Source organism: Xenopus tropicalis, chromosome 5, assembly GCF_000004195.4.
Source record: "Xenopus tropicalis strain Nigerian chromosome 5, UCB_Xtro_10.0, whole genome shotgun sequence".
Lineage (NCBI taxonomy): Eukaryota > Metazoa > Chordata > Amphibia > Anura > Pipidae > Xenopus > Xenopus tropicalis.
The window spans coordinates 56,614,687-56,625,511 of NC_030681.2; the positions used below are offsets into that span (position 1 = coordinate 56,614,687).

The window sequence follows — 10,825 nt, forward strand, 5'->3', positions numbered from 1 at the left end:
TCTATCTATAGATGAAATGAGATAGTCATATGCTTTAGTCGTAGCCTCATCCCAGGCCTCTGAGCTTTCCCTTCCATTTTTCAAATGAGGCTTGGAAAGGTGGTGGTATCATAGCAATTAGGCTTCTGTACAAGTTACCAGTTTATGCCGGTCAGTGGCCCAAAGAATGCTTTCTACCCTGGGTGCTACATAATTCATCTGCAGTTGTAGAAATTGTTGGCAGTGTGCATTTCTTAATTGTAAGTAGTGTGAGAGATGCAATGAAAAAGATCATTGTTTGGGGGTGCCTCCTGCCACTGCGAGGAGCAGAGGGAGTCGTGACCAGTCTGATGCGAGCTGAGAGGAGTCAGCAAGGTTTAAGGTGATGCCTGAGTGTTCAAGAGAAAAAGAGAAAGTGTTTTTGCCTGAAGAAGTTGTGTCCCTGTCTCTTGTGCTCCAGATCCTCTGCATACCTGCCTACCATAGCTAATTTCCCCCCAAATTGCGTGTACAGGCAGTTAGCATGGCACAGTAGGCATAGAATTTAGGTGGGTTTTCAGGTTTGGCCTGTTTGATTTGTTCATACATTTTGAAGGCGTCTTCAGGCACTAGGTCTGTCAGGACTCTAATACTATATTCAGGCCAGTGTTCATATTTCAGTAGTTCTGAGAATGACCCCATAGTTGGAGGTGTGGTGAGTATAGAAATGGGTTCACTTTGGGCTCTGTGTGTGTCATTTAGTACTGGGTGATCAAAGCCAAAATCAAATTTTTTCCTATATGGGGTAATTTACAAATTATTGTAAGGTTGCTATGGTGCCCGTAATAGCTGCCAGTAGTGCCATGTTGGGGTTGGATCCGGGTTGAACCACCATGAGAGGTAGTACAATTGAGAGGCTATGTAGTATAAATATAAATCGGGCAGGCCTAGGCCTCCATCCGCCACCCTCCACTGGGGTTGTAAGTTTTGCCTTAGCAAACCTAGGAGCTTTATAATTCCATATGAAGGAGGTCTGGATGCTCTCAATTTCTAGTATTGATCGTTTAGTGATAAGCCTTGGGGGATTATGAAAGATATATAGGAATTTGGGTAGGTATATCATTTTTAGGAGATTCAACCTGCCCCATATTATCAGAGGTAGTTTGGACAAGGTGGGAAGCTGTTTTTTTAATGAGCAAGTGATGGGCTGTAAGTTATCCGTGTTGTATTGTGTTGCGGTTCACTGTATTAATATATCTAGGTATTTAATTTTGTATTCCAATTTGAGTGGGGAGGGGGAAAGTTCTGTGGGGAGATGTTATCATCAATTGGGAAAATGCTAGATTTGTCCAAATTTATTTGGAGCCCCGAGAAGTCTTTAAATCTATCAATGAGCTGCAAGACTTCTTAAAGTGGTTTGGACTCTCAAGGTATAAAGTTATGTCATCAGCATACGACTATATTTTTTCTTCCACTCCTCTTATCTTAAGGCCTGGGATATTGGATGGAGTTCTAAGTTATATGGCAAGAGGCTCTATATCTAGTGCAAACAGAAGGGGGGAAAGAGGGCACCCTCACCTCGTTCCCCTAGTAATATTACAGGTGGATAAGCATATTTTATTTACTCTCACTAGTGCCTGTGGGGCTTGATATAGGAGCTTGATCCATCTAATGAAGTTCTTCCCTAAGCCAAATCTATGTAACACTTCCCAGAAGTAGGGCCATTCGACTGAGTAACATGCCTTGGTGGCATCTAGGGATAATACTACTCGGTAGTCCAGATGTGTGATAAATATTGGTATATAGCCTATGAATATTTATGTTAGTAGACCTGCCTGGTATAAATCCCGACTGATTCTGGGAATTTTTGCAAAAATGTTTGCATCTGTTTTTAGGAGTGAAATAGGATGGTAAGAGCTACATATGGTTGGGTCTTTCCCTTCTTTGTGAATAACCACTATCATCGCTGTATTAAAGGAGTCCAGCAGTTTTCCATGTTCTACTAAGTAAAGACTTCCTGCAAGTATTCTGCTATTGTTTCTGCTTCCCGTTTATACCAGTCTGGTGGAAGTTCATCAAGTCCTTGGGCCCGATTCACTAAAGTCCGAAATAAGGAGTGCTATTTATAGCATGCGTTAAAAATCTTATCACTTCTTATTTTTCGCTCGATTCACTAAAAGGACACTTGTCATAATTAAGAAGCGATGTTCTTGGCGTTATTTATCTTGCGACGACATATTTTCAAGCAATATATTACGCAGCACACAACATATTACGCAGCACGTTGCTTGAAAAGATGTCGTTGCAAGATAAATAACGCCAAGAACATCGCTTCTTAATTATGACAAGTGTCCTTTTAGTGAATCGAGCGAAAAATAAGAAGTGATAAGATTTTTAACGCATGCTATAAATAGCACTCCTTATTTCGGACTTTAGTGAATCCCGATTCCCCTTGTGTTTTATTAGAGGGCAACGAGGCTAAGGTATTGAGTATCTCTGCTTTAGTGATCAGGGTGTTAAGTTGTTGTTGCAGTAAGGGTGGCACAGCTGGTATGTCAATGTTATTTAAGAAGAATTTGAGCTGTTCTGGAGTGTAGGTAATTAATGTAGTGTATAGAGAGGCATAGTATTGTGAAAATGTGGTAGCTATTTGCCTGGGGCAGGTGATGTTGTCTCCCATGGGATGTCCTGGGTAATACTGGCTACACGTGTGTGGGGTTTGGATCTTAGAGAGGCAGGCTAGTGCTCTCCCATTCCCCTTCATCAAAGGTCCTCTGCATTGTATAAAGAAGTCTTTTCCTGGTGGTTTCATCTTGTGCTTTATCTAGTTCAGTAGGTTTTGGTTGGTGCTGGTTAATTGTCTCAAGCTGTGGGCTGAGTGATATGCTGTTGTTCTGATGCCATAAGGCTTTGTTGGGCTTCTGTTACCTTTTGGATTACTATTTTCTTGGCTACCGCTATGGCTATGGCTCCAATTAATGTCCCCCTAATGATGGCTTTACAGGCATCCCAAACTATGTCTAGACTTGAGGTATTTTTATTAATGCCCCAGTACTCCTTAAGATATGGCTCTCGGTAGGTATTGTATGTGGGCTACTTGCTGAAGTAGATCAGTGGATGCGAACACTAAGTCTATTCTAGTTAAAAGAGAAGGAAAGTAATTTTGGCATTTTACTGCCAATAGAGTCGCCATATTAGTGCCACCTAGAACGCTATATTTATTCAGCAGAAAGCTTTACCATACCTTAGTAAAGAGCCCTAGAAACTCCCTCTGTTTAAGATAGTAGCTGTCATTTTAGATTGGTCTTTACAGCTTCCTGCTGCAGCTCTAGCCGTTGGTAACTCAGATCACACTTTCCTAAGGGAGGGAGTTCTTAGCATTCATATGGGCGGGGGGAGAGAGGAGAGAACTAAGCAGACTCATTCCCCAAACCTGGAGCCCTAAAGGAGAGGAATTCTGACACTGAAGAACATGTTTACAAAAAAGGAGACAAGAAATACTGTGTTTCTTTTAATAGAGGAATTGGTGCAGTGTGCTTATGGCCGTATTTACATTTACCTTTCTGATAAAACTTACTTAGTTTTTACCTCTCCTTCAGCTTTAATTTACTGTACGTGGTAGACATGTGTATGCCCATGTATTTGGGTGCTTCCACCCATGGCTGTTGCCCATTGTGCAAATTTGTTATGGGCTTGGGTACTGTGGGTCATCCTATCAGGGTGGGATCCATGATAGCATTAAAGTCACCCATAAGGCACAATGGGGCTGGTGGGAACCTCGTTATCTATTGTATATCTGTTCCAACTATCTGACAACGGCTATGTTTCGGTCTCGCTTGACATTTACACTGTGTAGATGTAAAAGTAAATGTGAATGCCTAGCGATTGACCTTAGCATATTATCTTGGTCTTGGAGTAACAATGGCAATCTGTAACATCATAAAAAGAAAAATGTAATACATTGCATAGAAAACAATTAGTTAAGAACTTTTCCCCCGGTATTTCCCAATAAACAATTCCAATTACCCACCCAGCAACCTCCAGCCTAGGGGAGGCTTTGTCCCTGTAACAAGAAACAAACCATGTGTTTTCCTGTGTGGCTTTTAGAAGTATATTTATCAATGGGTGAAAGTAGAGTTCACCATTTGATAAATACACTTCTAAAAAGGTCACAGAAATGAATAGAAGTGGACAAATTTTTCGGTGGTGAGCTCTGCTGATCTCCCAATTTGTTAAATCTGCCCCTTTGTGTAGAAGTGTTGTGGGCATTTTTTCAGAATGCTTACAGATCCAGGGATGAAGGAGATAAAATCTACTCTACATTCGGTACTCTAGAGACTCAACAGAATATATCTGTTGACATGTAAGGCATTCTGATGTTCATAAAACTACTCTTGTATTTGTTTAAGAATATGAATGGGAGCATTATAAGCATCCAATAGGAGAACAATATGAGGAAACAGTGGCTGTGCCTAGTTCTATAAAATGGTTCCATATTCCTAGGCTGTTATACATGAAGACCAATCCCCAGAACCAATTAAATGGATGTCCAGCTTGTGGCAACAGACACTGTAGTTTTGGCTTTCTACAGTCATAAGCATCTGCAAATGGAAAAAATGTGAAAATGGCTCATAGACCATTACATCTTTTTTGTCTCACATGTGACTCTGTCTTTGTTAACATAAAGTAACATAATTTAGTAACCTCAAACTGCATATCCTTTCCCACTATTCTGTCCTCCAATGAGTTTAAAAGGGAACAAATTCAGGCAAAACAGCAATCAATGAAATAGCCTGGTATTTGTAAGAATGCAAAATATTAGTACCTAGCATGCATACAAGGAAAATATCTATAAAAATAACAATTTTAATATTAAACTCTAGGAAGACTTTGTAGATTATTAATTCCTGGGATCCTGCCAAGCGAGCGGATCTTAACGTGTATGTCTACCTTAAGACCTTAAGGCCTACTAGCAATCTTTGATATTTTGGCTTTTGCCAGGGCAGTGTCAGTGAGCACTTCCTAAAGAGAGGTATTCTTACTTACACTTGTATATAATATGTTTATATGTGTATATGTGGAGTCAAAATTCCACCCTAAAGCTTCTTAGTAGTACCAATTCCTTTCCCTTGACATCCCAGAATCTAACATTTTTTGTGCATATAAGGTTAGTCAGACTACTACTGTGTAGAGAAGACCATGGAATCATGATATATGAGATGATGCTTAAGAATTAAAAAAAAAAAAAAATTATCAGTACTAGTTTTTTACCTGATTTCCTTCTAGTGTTTCCACAATTAACAAATAATTTTCCCAAAACAGCACAATTGCTTCATTTTTCCAGGTGGACCAAAAGAACAATGCAGGATCTGGTTAAAATAAAAAACAGTAATGTTTACATCTTTAATGATCTTGCATTCAGCTACAGATTGAGGGATGCTCTTTCTTGTGTCTAGCTATTGAGTATTTTGCAGTAAAACAATGAACAATTTTTTTTTTAAACCTACAGTCTCCTCAGCTATACTATTAGAAACCAGGATATTATGGGATTTACTGCTTTCATTACTAATAAAACAAGCCCAGTTCCAACTTTCTACCTCCTAGCTATCCGATGACAAAAAAACATGCTTTTCATTAACTTCACCAATTTTCTTCTTCTATCTTTTGACAAGAAGTTTTGATGCCTATAGCAGCAAACTGGGAGTGAGGAAATGCACTGGTTCAGTTAAAACTTACATGAACTTAATTTATACATGCACACTTCATTGTATTTAAATGCCTCTAAGTGTGTTCAAAAGTAAGAAAATGCAGCTGTGGAATCTATAAAAACTAAACTTGTGCACGCTCACAGGGTCAGACTTTAGGGTAGTGCTGGGCGGTATACCGATTTAAACCGAATACCGTTTTTTAAAAAAAAAAATGATATGAATTTTAAACATACCCCGATACCGATGTGCGCGCCTCCTGCAATTTTTTTCCAAGTATATCCGGGTTGCGCCCCGTGCGTACGTGACGTCAGCGCGCACGTGACATCAGCGCGCACGCAACGTCAGCGCTCTACAAAAGCGCCGTCGCTAGGACGCATCGCTGGAGCTACCACAAGTTCAGTAAGTTCCACTGAACACCAATGCGCATGGGGGCGCTGTCTTCGGGGGTGCCTGGCCTCCAGCAATTTCTATTTATGTGGAGGGTGGCCACCAATTTTTATGTATATATGGGGGGGGGGGGTGCCTGCAAACTATTTAGGGGCCCTGGCCACCAATATTTATTATTTATTTATATACCGTCAAATACCGTGATACCGATATAGTTTTAAAAAATACTGTGATATAAATTTTTGGTCATACCGCCCAGCTCTACTTTAGGGTGCAGGGCCCACCGTGGCTCCCGCCCCAGTGGCACTGCAGTTGCCCCCGCCAGCCGCGTCCCTCGCAGGGGCCCCCACCCGACGTCCTCCCATGAGCACGAGTAAGTTTAACGCATCAGGGATGGAACGGTCGGGCAGGGGGAGCGCCGAAAAGGGTCAGGTTTGGGCCTCCGGGGCCCACCAGAGTTTTTCCCGGTGTCCCAGTCCGACCCTGTACGCTCATGAGTACAACCAGGCAGAAAATAATGGAATGAATTGGCTAATGCATTTAGGTGTGCTTAAACCTACATACAACATAGCAAAACATTTGTGTGTAAAAGAGCCCTAAAGACAGAAGGTACTTGTATGGGACTTCACTCCAACCTTGCTGCCAAAGTACCCACAAATGGGTAAATATGAACATTCATTCCAAATCAGCTCAGTAGGGTTGGTTAAGGTTATCAGTCTACCTTTCCTCCATGGGCTTCCCATATTAAAGTGCTTGGAAACAAAATTATTTTTGCACAGAAAGTACTCTAGATTAGACATAAGGTAAAGCTTTAAAGCAGCTGCTTTGCAAAGAGAAGCCTGTTGCAAAAAAGTTGTAGTTCAGAAATCTGTGGTTCTTAAATACATGGACCTTGTATGTCAGGGGGCTCAAACTCAATTTACCTGGGGGCCGCAGGAGGCAAAGTCAGGATGAGGCTGGGCCGCATAAAGGATTTCACAAAAAATTGGCTTTCAAGGGATAATGCAAGGCACGGCGGGCGGGAGCTGCTGATTGTGGAAATGACGTTATGCCATCATAACAGTTATTATGGGAAGACGTTCTGTGTGCACAATTAGCTGCTAAGGAGCTAATTGTGCACACAGAACGTCTTCCCATAATAACTGTTATGATGGCATAACGTCATTTCCGCAATCAGCAGCTCCCGCCCGCCGTGCCTTGCATTATCCCTTGAATCGCAATAAAAATCGCGATCTATTCATTGCTTTTGAGAAGGCGTTGGTGCGAGCCACAAAATACTGTACCGAGGGCCGCAAATGGCCCGCGGGCCGCGAGTTTGAGACCCCTGTTGTATGTGGTGGGCCCTTGGAGGTCGACTTGTTCCACTAATGCAGGAATCACCAACCTTTCTTACTCGTGAGCCACAGTCATATGTAAAAAGACTTGGAGAGCAAAACAAGCATCATAAAAGTTCATGGAGGGGCCAAATAAGATTGGCAATTAGGTAGCCTCTATGCACACTAGCAAATTACAGGAGGCTTTATTTGGTAGCAAATCTTGTTCTTATTCAACCAAAACTTGCCACCAAGTCAGGAATTCAAAAATAACTTTCCAAATAATAGCTTTAGGGGCACTGAGAGTAACATCCAAGGGGTTAGTGAGCAACGTGTAGCTCACTAGCCACTAGTTGGGGATCACTGCACTAATGGGTAACCTGGCCCTGCTTTAAAACCCACTGAAAATATTTTAATTAATATATAATTGAAAATGGCTCAGAATTACGATTTCTTTCTATTATTGATCAACATCCATGGCCAACAACTTTTCCATTTATGCTTCATATCAGCATAGCAACATAGCAGTACAAACCTCCATCTCTACAGCAATCAATGCTACATGCCATTTCCTCCCCTGTCTCCTGACACCAGTCGATTGCTCTTTTTAACAGGTACACAGCTCTTTTTCTTGTCAGGCTGTCAGGACTACACAAGCAGCCCTGCACCAATGTCCAAAAGCTACTGCAGCACCAAGATTTAAGGGGTCTGTCTTTAGCCTCAGTAACGAAAAGATGATCTGATAAGGTGCTTAATACCAACAACCTGCGACTTAAGCAAATGCCATCATCTCCTTTGATTTTGTCATTATTCACCATAAGTAAGTCCCAAAGCAAGTTTAAACTTCTCCTGTCTGACCCAAGGCTGGGTAGTAATCTTCCACATATTAAGTTTGCCGTTTCATCTGTTCCTTCTTTAAGTGCATACACTGTTGCGTTTACTATTTGATCTAATTCATTACTGCACCCTGAGACACTGTTCTTCTGCAGTATCGGTACCACAGCTCCCAGAACCTCTATAGATTCTTCCACAGTCATTTCTTTATGCCTAGGAAGTGATGTGCATTCCCCTTGTACTTTTACTACGCCACTCTCCAAATGATCAGCCCCTGCGGTTCCTTCCTTCTGCGATTCATTCCCACAAATTCCTAGGACCCTGACGGCGGCCAGACAAACCGGGACTGCAACTTTATTTCCTGCAATTTCTGCACAATAATGTAATACACCACACACTGTCCTTGCAACTCGTGTAACATTACGAGGCTGTAGGATTCCATCCCGCAGGATGGCGAGCAGTGGCAAGCAATTGTTAAGAGCCAGCGTAGTTACAGCTTGACCGAGCTTCTCTGCGTCTGCCTTCTCCTTCCTCATAGCCAGTTTTTCCAATATAATACGGAGAAACTCCAGGCTCTCGGCCGTAGGGACCTTGTCTGTAGTTGGATTCCATGAGCCGAGTTCAGTAACGAGGGTGGCATGGTCTTTACAATGAGAAAGCAGCGCTTCCACAAGCATTAACTCCATAGGTGTCGTAACCGGGAAATTCAGACTCAATGATTATTAGCAGAGAGGGAGGCAGGGCAGCATGTGCTTGACAGACACCTTGTCACCTTTCAGAGCGTAAGTAGTATTCCTGCTCAGCTTACTGCCTTGTATGGTTGCAATGGAGAACGTATGGGAGTGGGCGGGCTTTTTCAAACCAGCACCAGATCAGAAGCACTGTAATCAAAAGGACTGGAAGAGAAGTTTCTCAGCACTACCTAGCCCGCCTCTTCCCTTTTCTTGGTGAATAACCCAGTGTATGCTGGGTAATGTAGTTCTTTTTTAGCCGTTCCTTTGCGGCTTCACTTTAAATAAACTACACATCCCCAACATGCAATGGAAGTGGGTGGTTCATGTAGATGAAGCTGGAGTCTGTTTGGCTGATGCCACACGTGGCGTTTTTCCGCTGCGTATTTTCTCTGCCTAAAAACGCCACACAAGCCACACATGGCATTTTTCAGCCTAGTACTGGTGACGTAAGCAAATTCCGTTGGCATGGTGCTAATAGTGCGAAATAGCAAAAGACGCTGCGTATTTCCGCTAGGTCTGGCAGCTGCCTTTGCGTATACATAGGAATACCTTGCTTTGCAAGTACTGGCGTATTTCGGCCTACGCTTGAAAAATCCGTGCTAAGGCGTTTTCTAGCGTATTTCCACATTGTGTGGTTTGCTTCGCGTCTTTTCAAGCTATTTCTATGGATGATGATATCAGGCATTTTTCAGCCGCCGAGAGAATTAGAAAATACGCAGCGGAAAAACGCCACGTGTGGCATCAGCCTTAAGCTGCATGCAGAAAGAAGACTCTGCTTGAACTCTCCTTATGAGGGCATTTTACTGCTGGTCTTGCAAAGTCCTGACCCTACAACCGTGGCTTGCTGGCCAAGCCACCTGGTGCCAGGTGTAGAGGAAGGTAGATGGGCTTTGGAAGGCAGGTATCCCTGTCATGTGAGCTGCAGGCAGGTGCCAGGCCCTGTCCGGGTGTATAGGAGGGTTGGAGAGATGTAATGTCTGCCTGGCTGATGCACTTAGGTTGGGTGGGAAGGGGTTAACTTTGTGTCATACTCTTTAAATGCTTGAAAACCTTCCTGCTTGAGTGCTGATTCAACAACTAGAAGCAACTAAATGGAGGGCAAAATTGGACATCTGGCATCGAAATTCATTATATACGGGGGTGTTCTACCTGCCTCTCCTCGCCCATTGAATTCCCAGAACCTCTGAGCTGATAGGTAGGGTCTTAGTCATCCCTGTGTTGGATACACGATCACTCCCAGCAGCAGCAGTCTCTCTGCCTGGGAACACATGGATACTTACTTTCTGCTCTTTAGCCCCTGTTAAACTGTAACTCTAATCTTTACTACCCCGTTGATAGAATGAGGTGGCAAGCAAGGGTAACCCCTTATAGGCCATGGGGAGTCCTGCAGAGCAACAGTTAGGACATTGAATCCTCATTTATTTACAGAGAGTGCACACAGGCAGCATAGGGCAGGCAGTAAGTAAGGCAAGATGGGGCCAGGGTTGGGACTGTACCTGGAGTTGTAAGTTTATAGTAACATTTCAGGTCTATGTGAATTGTCTCCATCTGTCAACACGTAAACATTGTAAGGGGCCTCTGGGAATTGTGCAGGCTGCATTGTAGATTCTGAAACAACATAAGAAATATACACTGTGTCCAGCAGGGTTGCCAGCTTGGCCTTTTTTCAGATTCAGATTGGGCCACTAATTTAAAGCTGAGGCAGCTTTCAAAAGTACAAACCTATTATATCTGACCTTCCTTTCCTATTGCATTTTGAATAATGTAACATTTTGTCTACTGCCAAGGTTAATGTTAACCTTAAATACCCAGCATGCAACTGGACTACCTGATGTAGAAACAAACTTCCTGCTGCATTTTGGATGAGCTTGTATTACTACTTTGTAATGTG

General features: G+C 42.6%; 1 protein-coding gene across 3 annotated transcripts in view; it reads right to left on the reverse strand.

Moving 5' to 3' along the window:
• The window catches only part of tarbp1 (TAR (HIV-1) RNA binding protein 1), an 83,596-nt gene extending 74,472 nt beyond the window's left edge, over positions 1–9,124 (reverse strand). The window contains exons 1-2 of one of the 3 annotated variants that reach the window (XM_012963714.3): positions 7,902–9,122; positions 5,230–5,327 (exon numbers count right to left, since the gene is read on the reverse strand). In XM_012963714.3, the coding sequence (XP_012819168.2) occupies positions 5,230–5,327; positions 7,902–8,886 (1,083 nt within the window). In that variant the 5' untranslated portion in view covers positions 8,887–9,122. Of the gene's footprint in view, positions 1–5,229; positions 5,328–7,901 lie in introns of all 3 variants that reach the window. The other 2 variants (XM_002935829.5, XM_018094263.2) reach the window with 2 other exon arrangements.
• Between the last annotated feature and the right edge of the window lie 1,701 nt (positions 9,125–10,825).